This window comes from Panthera uncia, chromosome F2 (assembly GCF_023721935.1).
Source record: "Panthera uncia isolate 11264 chromosome F2, Puncia_PCG_1.0, whole genome shotgun sequence".
NCBI classification, from domain to species: Eukaryota; Metazoa; Chordata; class Mammalia; order Carnivora; family Felidae; genus Panthera; species Panthera uncia.
Genome location: NC_064812.1, coordinates 8,616,457 through 8,636,082, shown reverse-complemented (window position 1 = coordinate 8,636,082; position 19,626 = coordinate 8,616,457). Strand labels below are relative to the sequence as shown.

The 19,626-nt window shown below is 55.2% G+C and overlaps 1 protein-coding gene across 2 annotated transcripts in view; it reads right to left on the bottom strand.

Annotated features, from left to right (window-relative positions):
- The window catches only part of NDRG1 (N-myc downstream regulated 1), a 188,394-nt gene that overhangs the window by 32,193 nt on the left and 136,575 nt on the right, over positions 1-19,626 (bottom strand). The window contains exons 2-3 of one of the 2 annotated variants that reach the window (XM_049633454.1): positions 8,190-8,270; positions 5,741-5,776 (exon numbers count right to left, since the gene is read on the bottom strand). The exons of the other annotated variant lie outside the window; for it this stretch is intronic. Coding sequence (XP_049489411.1) covers positions 5,741-5,776; positions 8,190-8,252 — 99 coding nt within the window. The 5' untranslated portion in view covers positions 8,253-8,270. The remainder of the gene's footprint in view (positions 1-5,740; positions 5,777-8,189; positions 8,271-19,626) is intronic. 2 annotated transcript variants of the gene reach the window in all.

Here is a 19,626-nt window from a genome sequence, read left to right as displayed (position 1 = left end):
TGAAGGGTGCCAGGGAGGGCCACCCATGTGGAAGAAACATACATTATCTATTTCCATCTAGGGACAGTCATCTGTTTACTGGGCAAACGCCATGACAGCTGTTTCACAAATGGAAAAAGCCAGCTTCTGTGTGCATCCCAGCACACACACCTGCAGGCTGCGGAGTCAAGATTCAGGACAAGCCCTTGGGCCGCCGGGTCCTAATTCCCAGCCGAGCCCAGGGCTGCCGAAGGCACGCCGGGTGCCCCTAGAAGACAAGACCTCCAAGACGTCCAGTGGAACTCGTGGCTGCCCCCCCACACCCCGTTTCTCAGGTTTCCTTAATGCTGTCATCACATCATAGCAAAGCTACAGAGTCAGGAGACCGGCCGCTGCGGGAAGACAGGCATCAGCCTGGGAATACAGAGGGAAGCCGGAACCCACGGGGAAGACCAATTCTCCAAGGAAGAAAGAATTAGGAGGAAGGGTCTTTGTCGGATCAGAGAAAAGAGAGGGAGGAGCGCCCAGCATCCATCCATCCAGCAGAAGAGGGAGGCTTGCGTGCTGAGTCCCATGCTGTGTTTATTTCATGTTCACAACACCCTCTCAGGGGTGGTGATACTCCCCCAAATTACAGATCGGAAGAGGAAGCCCCTGGGAGGTCGGGCCACTGGCCAAGGACACACGACTAGCAAAGACAGAGCTGATCAGAACCCGCTTCTGTCCAGTGCACCAGGCCTGTGACACCAGGAGACGGGCATCTACCCTCGGTGAACCTGACAGCCTGGGCTGGACAGACCCGGGGAGAGCCAAGCCCCACCATGCGGGTGCTCGGTGGGAGAGGCACTCCTCTCCCACCCCTCACCCCCGGGAGGGCACCCCCAGGAAACCCGCAGAGGAGGGCAGAAGAAGAGGCAAGCCTCATTTCTCGGTGACCCAGATGAACGCTTTGCCATCTGTCACTAAGGGTTCGCTCTAAGCTCCAGTGGCCTTGCTGGGAGGTGGGGCCGGGGGAGGGCAGAGATGGGAAACGGTGGGTTGAGGATTTCCAAGCCTGAGTTCTGCCCGCCTTCAGTCAGGGAGCATGAAAACAAGAAGCAACTGTGTGAAAAGAAATTAGTAAAAGGTCACTGTTTCCATTTTCCCCAGAAGCTGCTCTGCTTTCAAGAAAAGGGGGGGGGGATCACTTCTGCCCCCCCCCCCCCCCCCCCCCACCCCAGGATCAGACTGGGCTCCAGAGTGGGAGCCAGACCCCAGCAGACCCTGCCTACCACCTCCTGTGCCCCAGCCCCCGACGCCCTGCACCCGGAGGCCCTGTGGGTGACATCAGCTCCCTGCCCAGGGACCCCTGGGGAGCACAAAGACACAGATTCCCATGGAAACCAAATCAAATCAAACTGAATAACTAAAGATCCAGGTGGAAGGAATTAGAAACAGCAAAGCCAACAAGAGAGGCGATTTGGGGCCACAGAGAGTTTCCTGTCTCAGGGGAGGAGTGAGGGTCAGTGGGCGGCAGATTGCGCCCCCCTCCCCCTACTGGTTATACGGACCTTGACTCCTGGCCCCGGGGGACTGGCTTTGGCTTCATCATCTATCTCAGTTCTCAGTGACCCGGGCCAGATGCCCTAAACCTTCTCTGAGCCTCGTCTCCTCCACTATAAAATAAGGTGGTGCTAACACCTCTCCTAAGGGCTGATGGAACGATGAAGGAGACAACGCAGAAGAGGCCAGCGCTGTTTCTGGGGTACAGTTAATGCCCGGAAGTCAGCTATTACGACCCCCATGATTATCACAGATCTCAGAGTCACATGGGCCAAAACTGAGGGTTATCTTGGTAGCACCCTTTGGCGAGGACCCTTCTTAACATCTCCAGACTGATTTCTCATCTGCAGGAGAGGGTAACATTCCCACCTTGGGAAGGAAGCCCTGAGACAATCAGCGTGCGGATACGCGTGGGCTCCCTCTCCCCCACCCCCCCCCCTCCTCAGTGGCCCTCCGTCAAGCCTCCCTGCCTGGAGCAGAAAGGGAAGGGCTGGATCATAAAGCATCTGCCAGCCCTGATATCCTTGGATTCCAGGATTCCAGCCAAAGGAAGTAAGCTGGAACCCGAAACACTCCCACCTACCCCACTCACCAAATCTGCAAACACGGCTACCTAGATCCTGACGCCAGGAACTTCTCTGCAGAGTCACCTCATCTTACATCCTTCCTGCAGTCACGGCACCTCAGCCGTGCCCGCCCGGCCCCGTGCTCCGAGGGTCCCAGAGGGTCTCCAGGAAAGACAGGTAAAGTGGGGTCCCAAGAGCAGGTCGCAAAACCTCACATGCCCGGGTACCAATCAACCTGCCCCAAAACATCCCGCACGCCAAAGCAAACTGCCCACCGTGAGATGATGCCACCAGGAAGACAGAAGGCCACGAGGCCACCGCTCTGGCAGCTGGGCCTCTCCTGAGGCGGGCAGCCCAGCAGCTCGGGCAACAGACCCTCCAGCGGCTTCTTGCTGCTAAGCTCTGGGCGACGGTGTGTGTTTGGATTCGGGGTGGGGGGAGAAATTGTGCTTCGGGAAAAGAACAAAGAACAAAGAATCTGCTTGAGTTAGTCAAAATGCTGAAGCGCCGAATATTTTTCAAGAAATAACATTGGCCGCTTTCGGACACGCACAGAAAGGCTGCTCAGACTCCTTACACTTGACTTCCAAGGAACTGCCGGGCTGGGGGGGGCCCCACCGCAAGGAGCAGTGAGGGACCAACTAGAGGCACAGAGGACAGCGGGGCACCGCTAAGTCACGTCCACTCCCGACTCCCGCATTGCCTTCAATGGGCTAAACGTTAGCCCAAAGCATCCTTCAGATTATCTACGGGGCCAGGCTTTTCTTTTTTTATTTCTCGACAGGAATTGCAAAGCGATGCTGGAATCTAGCCCAGATGGGCCCTTCCACGTTTATCGCTGCAATAATTGACGAAAAACGGTCAGGGTCAGACCGCCTTGGTTCAGTGGGGCCCCTGCACAGCTGCTGGTCACCGGGAAGCCTCAGTTTCCACATCTGCCAAGTAGGGATGACGGTACAGGTCCCTGAAGGATCAGCAAGAGAGCGTGAGGAAGCCCCGGGCCCTGGCCTGGCTCAACAGGGGACCACGAAGTCCTCAGCAGGCAGGAGACATCCTGCCAGAGCCCTGTGTGAATCCTGGTGAGTCCCTGTGCTGGCCCGCCCCGCAGCCGCCCTTGACCAAGGCTCTGTCATCGCCCGCCTCTGCGCCTGTGGTCAGTAACCCGTCAGGAGACAGATGGCATCACGGTGCAATGCATCTTCCGGAGGAAAATCCCACGGTAACCCCCGCCCCGTGGTTCTGGAGACTGCTGGAAGGTGGAAGGAAACCTTCATAAACACCATGAGTCAACTAGGTTTAGGAGCCCAAACCAAATTAATATAGTTTTATACAAAGTTAACGTTTTGGGAGACAACCTTGAAAGGGTGTCATTCAGCACTCAGATTCAGCGCAAATATTGTGATCCCCTCGTAAGATTGAGCCTATTAGCTTAGCGAAGAGCTCAGCTCACCCTCAGAAGGCTCGGAATCCAAGCAGGGGTGGGGGGTGGGGGGCCCTGCGTGTGATGTAGGGCCATCCCTCTGCATGGGATGATCGGTCCCTAATCTTCTCCTGGTCACGCGACTGGCTCCAGGTATCATTATCAGTCTCAGGTTCAACGTCACCTCCTCCAACAGCCTTCCCTGACCCCCTCAACCCAAGACCGCAGCACGAGCTATTGTCCTCAAAACCCCTACAGTAGCTGGCATTGGCATTGGCATTGGTGTGTTTACTTTCCCCCGGTTCTGGGGAGTCAGAAGCCGTGGTTTTAAACGTGCACTCTGGAAACACATTGGTTGAGATCAAACCCCAGCCCTCTTCCTTTCTGCCCCTGAGACTGCAGGCAAGTTACTTAACCTCTCTGTGCTCCGGGTTCTCCTTCTGCAAAATGGAGACAGGAATCGTTATGAGTTGCCCCAGGAGCAAAACACACAACGCACTCAGAATGACGCCTAGCATATATTCAGGGCTCAATAGTGCTGAGCGATTAGTTTGGAATTTAAGTTCCTGAAAACAAGGATCGCCGCCTGTCACGCTCCCCACTGTGTCCCCAGTGCCTAAGACAATGCCAGGCACAAAACAGGCATTTGTTAAAGGAACAAAGGAATGGGCAATCAGAAAAAAGCTCCCACCTCACAGGACAGCTCTGGGATTAAATGAGCGGGCCCGGCCCAGCCTGGTGGACCATGTGGGTAGACCTTATCCTGTCTCTCCCAGCCCCTCACTGAGGCTTCCCTTCTCGGTCACCCCTTTGCTGATGTCAGGAGGGCGCGGCACCCTCGCCTGCCCCCTCCTGGGAAACCATTGCCTGGACACCATCGCCTTCAAGGCTAGAGGGTGGGCCTGGGCCGGCAGGTGGGGCCAGAGGTCCCGTTCTCTGCTCTACCAACCACCTGTGCCTTGGGATCGGAGCACCTAACAGCGCTTTGCAAACTACCAAGGGGGACAGAAATATAAGGAATTATCTTCAGAGGAAACACATAAACTATGCTTTCCAGGCTTCTCCAAATCAATGCCCAAGCTTTGAAATAGCTACGATAATCACATGATCGAATAATTCCACTTCGGAGCGTGTACCCAAGAGAACTGAAAGCAAATCTGTTCCGGAGCAGGTATGTGTACCCCACGTTCATACCAGCATTATGCACCATAGCCAAAAGGTGGAGGCAGCCAGTGCCCACTGACAGACGAACCGATAAACCAAATGGAATGTTATAGAGCCTTGAAACGGCAGGGAAATCTGACACGTGCTACAGCACGGACGAACCTTGAAGCGGTTACGTGAAGTGAAATAAGCGAATCACAAAAAGACAAACACTGTATGACATCACTTAATGCAACGGCGGTGGCCAGGGGCTGGGGGGAGGATTCGGTGGGGAATTAGTGTTTAATGGGGGCAGGCTTCCAGTTTTGCAAGGTGGAAAGAGTTCTGGAGACGGACGGTGGCAATGGACGCCCAACATTATAAACGTCCTTAATGCCACGAAACACTTAAAAATGGTCATGGTGTTGAATGTTATGTCTATTTCAACACACACACACACACACACACACACACAAAATTGGAAAAAAAATAGACTTAGGGTGTGTTATTGACCCAACACTGACCAGGACACATCCCATCAGGGTCCCCCACAGCGTGGGACCCATGCCAGCCTTGAGATAATGAGTCCAGGGCTTATAGTTCCTGGGGTTCTGACCCTCCCCTCTGCCAAGACCAGCCAGCCTCCTCTCCCAAAAACTTGTTCTTGGACAAAACTCCAGACACACCCCCAGTGCCTGCGCCAACCCTGAGAGCCGATGGAGCCAGTAAACCACAGAGAAGGCTGGGTTCACTTTCCCAAGCAGAGCCAAGAACATCAAGCCTTTGCTCGGCTTCCCACGTGGTCCCAAGCCCACCCAACTGCTCCCCATTTCCCTCCCGCACAGGTCCCACACCTCAGCCTCTCCTCCCGGCCTTCACGGAGGGGGGGACGGGCTCTTGCTTCCTGGGCCAGAACTCAAACCAGCTTCTTTCGGGGGAGAAGGAGCTGACTGTGGAGAACCAGCTGACGCAACTTCCTCCCCTCCCCTGCCCCCCGTGGCCGAACAACGCTCTTCAACCAATGGAAAGAAGAAGGAAACAGAAAAGGCAGAGCAGGGAAGGGGGACGGGAGACCACTCCCTCTACTTGCCTGAACATCAAACTCTTGCAGAAGGCCGGTGATGGTCTGTGGAGAGACAAGAGAGATGGTCGGTTTTGTCAGTCGCCAGGGAGGGGACAAAAACAATGTTGGAACACACGGGCCTGTCCGAGCCCTGAGTCTGTTTCCACCCTCCCTCCTCTGTGGGGCCTCTCCAATTTCTTACAAAGAGACACTTCTCTTTTCATCTCAAAGAATAGCAGTCCGGCAGAAAAGGAGACGCATTACCCAGATTCCTTGCTGACTACAGCCTTGGTGAAAAAAGACGCGAAGGTCTAAGCCGGCCCCGAGCCTGAGAGATACACGAATGCCGTTTCCTATGAACTAGTCGTCTCCCTGTCTCCAACCACGTTACACTTTTAAACTCAAACCTGACCCTGTCACTGTCCTTAAATTTCTTCCGTGGCTGTCCGTGTCCCTTGGGGATCAGTGAAAACGTGACTCCGAGGAGAAAGTGGAGCGACACGTGGCCAACGTCTCCAAGAGACGTGGCCGGCAAGTTTTCCTTCCGGCCCAGAGACGGATCCTCTGAAAACTAAGCCCCAGCCAGACCCCATCACCGAGCACCAGGAAAGAAGACAGCCCAGCAGAGAGAAATGCAAAAGAGGGGAAGGAAAGACGCAGGGAGACCCCTCGGGACAGTGGGGTTTGAAGAACAGACTGTCGGGACTTAAAATAGCTTCACACACCCTGGGCCGGGTAAAGAGCACCAGGGAGGCTGGTAACTTCAGGCAGAAGCAAAGGTGGCCGACGTCCACTCTATGTACGTGTGTGTGTTGGTAGGAGGGAGGAGAAAAGCCATTCTGTGTAACCCCAGTCTTCAGAGGGTCAACAGAGCAGCCGTCCAGATTGAGGACAGCCATCAGGAAGAACCTCCCAAAACAATTCTAATTGAAAACACTTGGCTGAGGGGAGCCTGGGTGGCTCAGTCGGTTAAGCTGACTTTAACTCAGATCGTGATCTCATGGTTCATGGGTTCGAGCCTTGCATCGGGCTCTGTGCTGAGCATTGAGAGCCTGAAGCCTGCTTCGGATTCTGTGTCTCCCTCTCTCTCTGCCCCTTCCTTCCTCTCTCTCTCTCTCTCTCTCTCTCTCAAAAATAAATAAACATTAAAAAAAATTAAAAACAAAAGATGCTTTGCTGAGTCAGTCTAAGGAGTTGGAAGATTTACCCCCATCGAAACCTTGAAAGAAAAGGCAAATATTCGCTTAGAGATAGACAGGTAACCCACAGTTGATAACCTCTTAGGTGTTTGTTATGAAAATAAAATTTTCCAAGGACACCACTAGGCTGCCTGAAAAACAGAAACACTGTGTTTAAAAATGCATTTACCCTTGGACCCACAGATTCCACGTCTGAGAACTTATCCTAGAGTTGTAGCTGCACACATATAAACGACCTACATCCAAGGTCCAAGTGTTGCAAATACCCATCAGCGCTGCTGGTGACAGCAAAGGGTTGGAAAGACCCACACGTCGAGACAAGGCACTGGTCAAATAAAGCTGGTGGGATGCTGTGAAACGGGAAGGGAAAAGGGTTCTGTGGACTGACGTTGGAAAGGTCTCCAAGGTAGTTCGTTAAGTGACTAAAGCAAAGTGCGCTACACACTGTTTCACGTGACTTTTTAAAAGGGAGAAGTAAGAACATATCGATATGTATTTGCATTCCCTACCATCGGTTGGGTGGTTTTTTTAAGACTCTGTCATAGACTCAAGTGGAAAAGGAAATGAATTTGGAGCAGGGACAGTACACAGTATGGATCAGCAAATTACGGCCCTCTCCCTATTTGTGTAAATAAAGTTTTATTCGAATACAACAAGCCCATTTGTTCACACATTGTCTATGGCTGCTTTCACAGTGTTACTGTAAAGCTGAGTGGCTGCAGGGCGCCTGGGTGGCTCCGTCGGTTAAGCGTCCGGCTTCGGCCCAGGTCGTGATCTCGCGGTCCGTGAGTTCGAGTCCCGCGTCGGGCCCTGTGCCGACAGCTCGGAGCCTGGAGCCCGCTTCCGAGTCTGTGCCTCCCTCTCTCTTTGTCCCTCCCCCCTTGCACTCTGTCTCCCTCTCTCTCAAAAATGAACATACGTTAAAAAAAAATCATTTTTAAAAATAGAAAAAAATAAAAAGATGTACCATCACAGGCAGCTACACAGCTCCGTAAGGACAAGGATGTGAATGTAGTTTAAAGTACAGCGTCAACTGTGCAAACGTAAAGCCTTTTCCAGTCCACGCTGGACGGCAAGGGCCTCCGTCTCCAACAGGGAGGACTCCTCGACGCGAAAGGTTTGACCGAAAGGACAAGGTGGATCTGGGCTTTTGCGTTCTTGGACACGTGTAAGTGCATACGCACGTGGGCCCCTGCGCACACGCGTGTGTGTTTGTATTCTGAGTATACGAATGGGTGTGCGTGTCAGGGGAGGTAGCCAGGAGCGCCTCCACTCACCTCCCCTTTCTCCACCAAAGGCTTCACCTCGGCGAGGTCCACATCCTGCAGCTCCCGAGACATGTTCCTGCTGTCACCTGCCTGCAAAGGAACAAAGGGTGTGGGGTCAGCACTTCCTGCTGAGATGTTTCCCGGAAGGAAGCAAATCCGAGGCCGGGGAATGAACCCCGTTCTGCAGCTCTTACCTCCTGTACGCCCATCACAGTCCCAAGACCCCAAACCCAATGGCCCATGCCACTCTCGCCTCCCGGGCCACGGATTCGGATTTCCTGGAGCAGGAAACCAAGGCCCACGGACGCAACTACCTTTCTGACAAAATGGACGGACTGCCATTCAAAGCCGGGTCTTCACGTGCAATCCCCCCTCCCAACCCCCACACCCAGGGCATTCCTCACGGCCTTTTTTTCTTCTTCTTATGGTAATTGACATTCATTTCAGGTATACAACAGAGTAACTGGGTACGTTAGCAAAGGATCACGACAGGCCTGGTCACCCTACACAGTTATTACAACGTCATCGACCGTGTGGCCTATGCCGCTTCAGAAGGTGTGAGCAGTCGGCTCTTTGACGTCGGTCTAAGCGATATCTGGGGGGTGCCGCTTCAGGCCAGGGCAACAAAAGCAAAAATAAACAACCAGGTGCCGCATTTTAGAGGGCACCCCTCACCGATTCCGAAGTCAGGCAGCCCCAGGTTGACGGCCGAAAAGAGAGAAAGTCCCAGGAGGCTCCCCGTTTGCAAGCTCGGCCTGAGCTTCATCCCCCTCCATCCTCAGAATAGCCCCAAAGAGGGGGTGGCCAGACAGACATCACCACGCCCACCTGTGTGCGGGGCTCTCTGCTTCGTGCTGGCGAGGACAGGGCCAGGCCGGGGAATACCTCCAGCTCAAGGGGTCTGATGGGACTGAACATTCAGGGGGATTCTGGGGCGGGGGGAGCACTTTCAAGGTAGCAGGGGGTGGGCAAGAGGGGGTGGGAGTGTAGGTTAGGGAGGCAGAAGGTGAGGGGATGGAAGGTGAGAGTGGGGATTGGAGAACAGGTGTGGGGTGGGGGGAAGGGGGAGGGAGAGGGGATGACAGTAAGGATGAGGAGCAGGGGTGGGGGGAAAAGGAGAGCAGAGTGGGACAGGGGTGGGAGAGCAGGTGTGGGGGGAGGGGGAGGGGTGAGAGCAGGGATGGGGAGCAGGGGTGGTGGGAGCAGGGTGAGAGGCAGGGGTGAGGGGGATGAAGGGTGACGACAGGGATGCAGGAAGCAGGATGGGTGAGCAGGGGTGGGGTGAGGGGGCAGGGGGAGGGGATGAGAGCAGGGATGGGGAGCAGGGGTGGGAGGAAAAGGATGGAGGAAAGGGTGGGGGCAGGGGTGGGGGAATAGGGGTGGGGTGAGGGGGAAGGGGGAGAGGGAGAACAGGGATGGGGAGCAGCGGTGGTAGGGGCAGGGGGAAGGGCAGGGGTGAGGGGGATGAAGGGTGAGAACAGGGATGGGAGAAGCAGGATGGGGAGCAGGGGGGGTGAGGGGGCAGGGGGAGGGGGTGAGAGCAGGGATGGGGAGCAGGGGTGGGGGCAACAGGATGGAAGGAAGGGTGGGGGCAGGGGGGCAGGAAGGGTGGGCCAGGGAAGGTCGCTGCCTGGCTCTAACATGGGCAGGTGACCTCCGCAGAGCTAGGCAGGGGCAGGGGCAGAGTCCTGCATGGTGGAAAGCCACCACAATGGACTCCCTGGGGAGCCAACTTTGGGTGGTGACGCGTACCGAGCCTACTTCTGGGAACTTAACCTGGAAGCGGGCGGTATAAGCATTTACTCTTGGAGCTCCGTAATCAGACTAGAAGAACGAGGTGCCCCCAACACCAGGGCGAGGCACAAAGAAGCCAGAATGTGTTCAGGTGCTGCGGGCAGAGGCGGGGGGAGGTGGGAGAAGGTATAAGTGACGGAGGACAGTCGGAGGGCCCCCAGGTCACAGCCCAGACCTCCAGAATCGGGAAAGCTGGTGGAAACCAGCCTGACCGAAGCCCTCATGTTGCTACTTTCCAGGGTGGGGCCCTGGCCCCCCAAGTGCCCCACACCCCAGAGGTGTAAGGGCCAGAGAGAGAGCGCACACCTATTAAATCCTCTGAACCCCCGGCTCCTAGAACCCACGGAGAGTCTCATTGTGAAGCACCTCTCAGAGGTCAGCTGTCAACAGCACCGGGGCCACCCTGCACCACCACCACCCCCCCCACCCCCGTGCCAACACATGGCATTCCGTGGGCGGATCCCCTGGGATGCTCTGGTCTGGGGCCCCAGCACGATTTTCCCCAGTAGATAACCAGCCCCACAAGAATGCCTTTATGCAGCCTTTGGAGTCTATTCTCCAGAACATTCTGAAAACAAAGTCGGTTTTATATTTGTGAGCATTCCTGGACAGCTGCCAGCTCGGAGGCAGGAGGCATGAAAAGCAGAGGTCTGTCGGCCTTGCTAATTCAGCGCGTTCATGGTCCCGAGACCCTGGCCCGTGGGACACCTCGCCTACACAGCCTAAGGAGCCTTCCAGAAGCCCAGGGCTCTGGCAACGCCGGCCTGTCACGCTGAGAGTGTGAGGGGCTCCTTCAGGCAGAGCAGCCCCCCACCTGTGGGCTCCCAGGACAGGGAGCCTAACCGATCTCGTTCCCAAAGTTGGACCACAACTCCCCCGCGGAATACACGAACAGGTTTTATGCAGCTTAACGGTAATGTCTGCATTTAAATTCACTCTTAAATCATCGCTGAACCGCAAGGGTGAAGTGACTTTAAACAAGCCTCCATTTATACGGCCTCGAGCATATGCCATAGTTCCGTCCAGCCTGGTCGGTTCTTGGCTTCCAGATGCTGCGATCACATCGGCATCTCAGCCTCCACCGGCTCCCTCATTCTCTCCCAGAACAGAAGAGAGTTTGATCCCAGCCTGCACGGGTTCCGAACTGTGCTCCTGGTGAAACCTCTTTTACCCCACACCTCCTCCTCCTTCCTGCAACTCAGCTTCCCAGCCCATGTGAGGCGGCAGGTCGAAAACCGGCCGGTCTCTTAAATATCGAGTGTTTCAGAATTACTGCTCTTGAGAGCCCTTGGGGGTCGTGGGGAGGCTCAGGTGGGGCCACTAAGAACTATCGCGGTGTTTCGCGAGAAAAACGGGCAGTTCTGTCCCCCGGGGGGCATTTAGCAACGTCCAGAGACATTTTCGATGGTCACGACGGGGAGATGGTACTGGAATCTTATGGGGACGGGCCAGGTCCTCTACCGATCATTCTCCAGTGCACAGGACGGCCCCTGCAGCCCGATTATCCGGCCCCGCCTGTCAATAGCGCTGAGGCTGAGACACCCTGGTCTAGACCAAGGAACATCCATAAGTGCCCTGGGACTCTGAAGTCTGCAGGGAGACTGGATAAAGCAGAGGAAGCTTCTAACACCACTCGTGCCAGGCTCAGCCTACCAGGGGCAGAGAGACAGCTGACTGCTTTCAGCCCAATTCTGCTGACTTGGGCCAGTCCAGGGCCAGCCTTCACCCAATTCTCCTTTGCCTGAGCCCAAAAAACTTTTCCCACTTTTCTTCCAGAACCCGTTTGTCTAGAAGAAATTGTATAAGGAAGCTCAATATGGAAAAAGAGATCTAGCAAAGAGCAACAACAACAGAAAAGCTGACGTGCGCTTTGGATAAAGCCAGGGAAAGGGCCTGACGCCCCCCAGCCGCCCCCCTGTCCTCCCCCAGCCCACCGCGGGCCTCCACCGCCCCATGCCCCCCATGCCCACCCTCAAACACCATCTGAGCTCCAGGAAGCACAGTTTGAAACAGTGACGCATTCAGAGGTTGCTTCCTGTAGGTTCTTGTGTGCCCAGCACCGAGCAAAGTGTGACCGTACCTGTAACAGTTCCCCCGACGAGGCCCTATTGTGTGACAAGTTGGGGACCCGGTCGTGAACAAACAGACCCAGCCCTGCCCCACCGAGCTCGCAGTCCTGCTCCCCGCCTAGGCCCAGGCATGGCTGCCCTGTCCCTCCACGAGGCTACGCTCTCCTAGAGTCACAGGGTCCCCCCCAACGGCCACCACTGTCACCACCTTCGCTTTACCAAGGGGGAAGCCAAAGCCCCAGGGGTCGAGGGACTGTCCTAAAACGGCACAAAGCCAGTGGCAGGCGGGGTGGCGGGGAGGCAGAAGCCTCTGATGCCCACAATTACCTCTCCACCACCTTCTTCCTGAAACCGTTTCTTCTCAGGGTTCAAATCCACAGCATCCAGACCACACGGCTCATTCAGGAGAGCAGTTCCAGCACATGCTGCTTTGCAGGTGATCGAGATGTTCTTCGACAGGAGGGAGGGACGGGTAGGGGTCGGGAGGAGGTGGCCTGGTTTGGAGTGCTCTGGCCGGTGCCCCCACCCGCCTCCCCCTGCCAGGAGCCACCGGGAGCCCACACGCAGGGGTCACTCCCCTCGGGCTCCCCGAGGTCCCGCTTGGTTTTGCAGGGTCCTCCCCGGGCTTGAGGCCGAGGGCTGGACGCCAGGCCCTGCCGGTCTCCACCACCGCCTGGAAAGCCCCTAAACAGAGCGTCAGATTGGAAAGGGCCAAGGCGGTCCTTTGGCAGACGGGGACAGGGCAAGGACACCCAGGACACAGTGGGTGGGAGCCCAGCAGTCCGGCCTCCAGTCCTCCAGCCCCACCTTGCATGACGATGGATGTGTGGTACCGCCATCCCTGTCTCCGAGAAGCACAGACAGCCAACCCTCAGGACAGGGAATTAGGCCAGGACACGTCTCCTTCTGCTAAACACCTCCCCCACTCAGGGCCAACAACGGGGCTCCAGGCCACAGCACCCGCTGCCAGCCCCGTTCACTGAACCGCTTCCTCCTTTCCCACCCGCTCTCCCCAGAAGGAATTCGGAGGAAACCCCCCCAGAGACAAGTGAAAGGTCACCGGGAGCTGGGGGCAGAATCATCATGTACTAGCTCTGCAGTCCCCGCCAAGTTCTCTGGCCTCGTAGCCTCAGTTTGCTCGTCTGTGAAATGGGTACAATTCCAGCTCCCAGAAAGTAGCAGGGTGGCTTAAGTTAAATAACGGCACTTAGAATCTGGCATATAGCATAGCGGCCCCCCTTCCCCACCAGGGGGGTATGTTCCAAGATCCCCCCTCCCCCACCCAGGGGACGCCTGGCACTGCGATAGTACCGAATCCTCTACACCCCTTTTGCTCCTACAGACACACATCTATGATACGGTGCAATGTACAAACTGGGCACGGTAAGAAATTAACAGTAGTAATAAAATAGAGCAACTGTAACAATATACTGGGACAAAAGCTATGTGAGCACTAACTCTCTCTCAAAATATCTTACTGAGCTGCGTCTGCCCTTGCTCTTATGATGACAGAAGGTGGTAAAAGGCCTCCAGGAAGAGATGGAGTGGGGGCAGGGGGGTGGGGTGACACAGGCGCGGTGACATAGCGTTAAGCTACTGCTGGCCTTCCAACCGTTTGTCAGAGGGAAGATCATCTGCTTCTGGACCTCGGCTGACCGCGCGTAACTGACACCACGGACAAGGGGGTAGCTGCTTAATTCATCAGTGCATTTACTTTTCCCGGTCGCCACGGAGACCCGCGGACATCTGGGAGGACCCAGCCTGTGTGTTCTACGACCGTCAGGCCCCAAGCAGGCCCAGCAGGGAGGGGGGCCCCACGGAAGTGCAGCAAGTGCCACGTGGGTTTCCAGCGATCAGACCCAATGCACCACCACGGACGTCTCCCCTCCGTCAGCAACGTCCGTCAATGAGTAACGACAGCCCAAGGAAAGCTGGGCGAATACCTTTCCGGTTCGATAGACCCAGAAGACAGTCAGCAATTAGTTGGACCTCGTGGGCTCCGAGGGAAGCCAAGACTGGCATTGGCCCAGAGGAGGGAAGAACATGACCCCGGGGGGCCTGGGAGGGCAGTGGACAGAGGCCATGTCAGGCAATGTGAGGCCTCGAGAGAATTGTTGACCAGTCACGGGGGCAGTGAAGGGACACACAGAGCCCGTGACTCTCGAAAGCCTTGATGGGGCAGCGGGAGCACTGGCTTAGGAGTCAGGGCACAGAAACCCGCCTCTCTATGGCCTCGTGACTTTGGCCAAGTCATCCATCCATTCCTTTCTGGGGCCCTCGGCTTCCCCACCTGCAAAATACGCAGGACGCACTCTACACACATCATGTGGTCCGAGAGGGGAACCCAGGTGGGAACCTGTGCTACACAGAGACAAAACGGTCCTGTCTGGATCCGCCCGGGGAACCTGGAAGTCCCTGTCCTCCTAGCCTCAGACCTCTCCCTGTCTGAAAGACCTGGGCCCCCCCCCTCCAGCTCCGATTCTCCTCCAGCTCTGATTCTCTGCCCAGAGGGAGCCATCTGCACACACAGTATTGAGCAGGTTCTCCTGGGCCCCCAGAACTCCCGCAAGATGGGGCAGAGGGGGTGTCCGGCATTGAAACATCCATGATGTATTCCGGGACCTCCAGGATGCACCCAGCCCAGCCAGGGCGGCCACAGGGAGGCCACAGAGAAACCCCACATGGACACACCAAGAATGACATCTATGGCGTTTACTGGAGGCCAAAGTCCATACTTCCTCTGAACTTCACGGGACCCATAGCACCATCATGCTCACCATTTGACAGATGGGGAAACTGAGGCACAGGGAGGTTCAGAAATGTGCCCCAAGTCACCAAGCAACAAGCCAGCATAGGTTAAAGGGGAAAGTTGACCTTGAAGTCAACTTGGCCTAAATATGCAGGAATACTGTGCACCCACCCTTTGTCCAGGCAGGACGTCCTAAGGATGAACTGGGAGGCTTTTCTTATGTGGATCGGCCGAGGGAGTCACGAGCTTCTCCTCCACCTGCACAGTCCCACAGCGAGCCCCGATGAGTGGCCCGGGCTCTGGACAGAGTCCGTGCCCTAGACCTTCCTACTCTCCCTCACGACCCCCAGAAAGCCTTCCGTTTTAGCTCTCCCCCAGGAGCCTTGCTGATTCCGCCATTCTGATACTTTGAAACAGTGTTCGCTCCACTGTTCTATTTGTTGCTCATGGAGGTCCCTGGCAGAAGGTGGATATTGTCACCCCAGCTTACAGAGGGGTAGCCTGAGGCTCCAAAGCAAAGGCCCGCGTGACTTCCTAAAGGCCGGCACCCACTCTTTCCACGTGGGTGCAAGTGTGGGGGGCAGGGGCGGGCAGACAGCGGGCTCCCGGAGGCCTGTTGTGAAGCAGAGAAAGAGGCCGACCAGGGGGGAGTGTTCACAAGCTTGCATCGATTCGGAATGTCAGCAACTGGCCCAGATTTTGTCCCCTCCATAACACGCCTGGTTTCAAAGCCACATGAAAGTGGTGTTCTTTCCAGCACACTGGGCTCTTTATAGGACAGAATTTAAAAGGGGGGCCGGGGGGGTGGAAATCAATGTGTGCTGCTGCTGTTAGGCACAGCATCTTCCCCGAATACTGCAATTCCCGAAGGTTCCAGAGAACAGACTCATGCCTGCATTAACCTCAAGGAAAGCAGCCTTGGGGTATGCCTTGGAAACCGCTGCCTTACCGTGCATACCGTTCTTTCTTGCCAGAGAGGTTTTGATATCAACCTACAAGGCAGTTCACGGGTCCTCTTGAGATTTTCTGGACCTTTTGAAACCCAAGGCTCTGGGGAGGGTGAAGAAGTTGGTGGCCTTAACTCTCCATGCTCTTCTTACGTAATCAACCTAGTAAGCGACACGGATGGACTTCCTGAACCCTCAAGAGAGCTCTCCAGTTTAGGGGAACAGAAGTCGAGAACAGGGTTCTCAAAGTCAATAAAAGGGTTCAAATGCCATGCGGAGGAGAGAGCCAGACTAGGAATTCCTGGAGGGCCCCTTCCTGCTCCGCATGGAGCCCGAAACTCAGCAGGCATTCAAGGAATCGTTTGATACCAAAACAAAAACAAAAACAAAACAAAACCAAAAAAGGAATCTCCCCAAACAAGGCAAACCTCTGCTGCACTCACTCCGCAGGTACCGGGGCCAGAGCTGAAGTGGGACCCCCTCTCTGGGTTCAACGAGAGCACAGAACTAGCCAGAGGGTCCAGGACATACAGTAGGAAGAGGGAGGGGTTCGCAATCCAGCGGCACCCACCCCCTCTCTGCAACACCCCCCGGGGATCATCCTGAAGGTTCTCAGTAGAATTTTGGCAGCCCGATAAATTTGCTTGGTAGAGAGAAGACCGTCTGCGGGGACAAGCAGAACAATGGCAAGTCCAAAGGAGGACACTGGTAGGATTCAAGGATTCTTCTGCAAATCTGAGGGACAAGCTGCACCGGATGGTCCGTGAGATAATTTGTCGAACGCACACCAACGGAACCAATGCCAGCACAGGGCAAGGATGTAGATTCCTCCTACAAAACCCTTTGTTCCAGAGATGGCATGATGGCCACACAGACAGGATCCTTCCCCAAAATGGTCTCGATGCTTCTACACTCTGGATGGCCTTCCAATCTTTCCTACACCAAGACAGCCCAAGTTATTTCCTTAAGAAATGGAGGGCTTCTTCTGATCAACATTAAGTGCCTACTAAGTCTGCAGGAAAAGGGTAAGCAGACTCAGCCCAGAATGATCCAAGGAGGGCACCACCCCAGCATGCCAGCCTGCCTGGAGGGGAAAGCCAGGGAGGGCGTTCTGGAGAAAAGGAGGCAAGTTCCATGCTTAGAAAGAGAGGAGAGGAAGCCAGGGTTCCCAGCTGGGAGTCCGCAGAATTGAGTACCTCTTAAGATGGCTGCTCAAACACACATGTGGGTGGTGCCCAGAGAGCTGCTCAGAATCTTCTCAAAGCCAAGGGAGTAAAGCTAGGATTAGATGGGGAGCAGGATGGAGTCCGGGCCCCCATCCATCTCTTCAAGCAGAGCTGAACACAGGTGTAAACATCCCCACGTATACTGAGGTTGCCACAGACTTAAGAGAGAAAAACTATAAAACAAAAGATGAACTCCTGAGCAGGCCATTCAAGGCCCCCCAGACGGCTAATGAGCCTCATCTCCTATGGGCTCAGTTGGAGGAACACCCTGTTAGACTGGAAAAGCCTAGAGGCAGAGCCCCGGCAGGTAGGGGGTGGGCAGGTCTTTAGTAAATGTAAGATGGCAAGGCAAAGATTGGATCACAGAAAGGTCCCTTCATGGACCTGAATTTGTAATCTGTTCCTTTCTGTAATGCCAAATCAGACCCCCCCAGATTTCCCTCATCTCTCACAACACCCACCCTGGAGAACTGGGCTCCACACGCACCCAAAGTGCCCCAGTCCCTCCGCGCACCCACCTCCAATAAGCCCGGGCTGGTGTGGGAGGAGGCCAAGAGGGTATGAGGAAACTCACCTCCAGCTCTGCAGCAGACGCTGCCTTCCATCCATCTCTGGTCTCCAAATGGAAACAGAAAGAACAAGTAGACAGGCAGGCCTGGGCCCCGACTGAGATCAGGGAGGTAGGAAGGGCAGCATGAAACAAATCTAGGAAGCCAAGTGCATGCTTCAAAAACAGGTCCAGAAGGGTCTGGGTGGGAAAGGTCGACACTGGCAGGGGAAAGATCCAGGGCTGCTCACCTGAAACAGGACCCCACTCGCTTGATTCGAGACACACAGGTCGCCTGCCCAACCCTCGGTTTTCTGACCTGAGAAATGGCAAGAATGTCTCCCATCTTTCAACTGAATGAGGTGAGAACACTGAAGCCACAAGGCACCTTAGCCAGGTAAGGGCTGTTTACGGAGCCCCCCGGTCTGGTAACACAGGAGCAGGGGACACGTGGCCTCTCCTTTCCTTTCCCTCTCGCCCATCGCTCTGGAGCAGACGTCCTCAACCCTGGCTGCCTTCATTATGCCCTCCCTCCAATCCAGCGCAGGGAACTTTGAAACGGTGCAGATTCCTGGCCCCTCCCAAACTCACAGGGCCTGGAAATCTGCATTTCAGACAAGGTTCTCATCACATTTTTATGCAGTCTGCAGAAGCTTAGTTTTTGTTTTTGTTTTTGTTTTTTTTGGAAGAACTTCAAGAAGCAAAACATGAGTTCAGCACGTGCAGGCACGTTCACTGGCATGGGTAAGCTTGGGACAAAAGTCCCGGACACGGATTGCCAAGGAAATGCCTTGAGAAATGTAATTTGTGGATATCATTGACAGCAAACACCTACATGGCGTTCCCACGTGCCCGGCACTCCTCTCAGTTGTGTATGTGGATTAACTCAATTAACATTTACAGGTCTCCCACTAGACGTTGTCTGTCATTCCCACATTACCGGAGAGGAAACTGAGGCAGGGAGCTCCTGTCTGCATCTCTGGACCTTTCATTCCAGCTTTTCCCGGTCACCCCAACATGCTGTCGTGAAAAAGAACAGACGCTTGGGAGTCTGGCTCTCTGGGTCCAAAGCCTGCCTCTCCCACTTTCAGCCAGGTGGCCGCAAACAAGTCCCTTAAACTCTCTGAGCCTCATTTCTCTGATCTATCTACTCAGTGGAACCAATACAGCTCAGGCAGAACTCTCCCAGGGACGAAAGGGAAAGCAGGGATGCAGCGGAGGGCTAGGAGGGAGAGGGAGGGAGAGAGAGAGAGAGAGTGAGAGAGAGAGAGAGAGAGAGAGAGAGAGAGCCCTGCCCCTCTACCCCCTCCCAGCCTGAGTCAGGCCTCCTCCCCACCAGAGTCTTAGATGCTGAGTCATCATCCTGGCTTCCTTTCCCCGAGGCACAGCCACTTTGAGTCACGCCTTGGATGGGATTCTCCAGAGTTGGGTCCCAAGAAAGAAGTGCAGCTTTGGGCCACCAGGAAAACACAATGTCATCTTTCTTCCCCATCCACGCCAAGGCAAGCTCAGGCCAGGAAGTTTCATGAGCCTGGTGAGGCGGGGAGGAGCCCCCAGCTCTGTTCAGATCTAAGGTCCAACCTGGAGGGGGCAGCCAGAATCCAGCGGGAGCCCTTGCTCACTAGTCTGATTCTGCTAAGCTCTCCAGAACAATCTGATTTACACTAAATAAATAAAGGATGACCACGTTCCGCCCGGAAAGTTTCCTCGCCAGAAACTCAGGATCCTATTGATTTCCTCCCCCCTCACGGCAGAGGGGCAAACATCAAGACCAAAGAACCCCTTTCACCACCTTCAGTCCCAACCAGAGGGGTCTGGAAGGTGAAGTTCCAGCTCTGGCTAAGCCTTGACAAGCCATACCCTATCTCTGGGCCTCAGTTTCCATCTGTAAAACGGGCAGAAGTTGGATGAGGAACTTGTGTGGGTTTTTCATTCCATTCCAAATTATCAGACCCACAGTTAGTAATCCTGAATTTGCATGTCTCGCCTGGAGATCTCCCTCTGGGGGAGAGAAGACCCCCAAACAGGTGCTCCAAGGTCTCTCTGCAAAGCCAAATCGAACACGGCCACCCCAAAGGTCAATTGCCTGCTTGGGACCCCACCCAGGATACTAG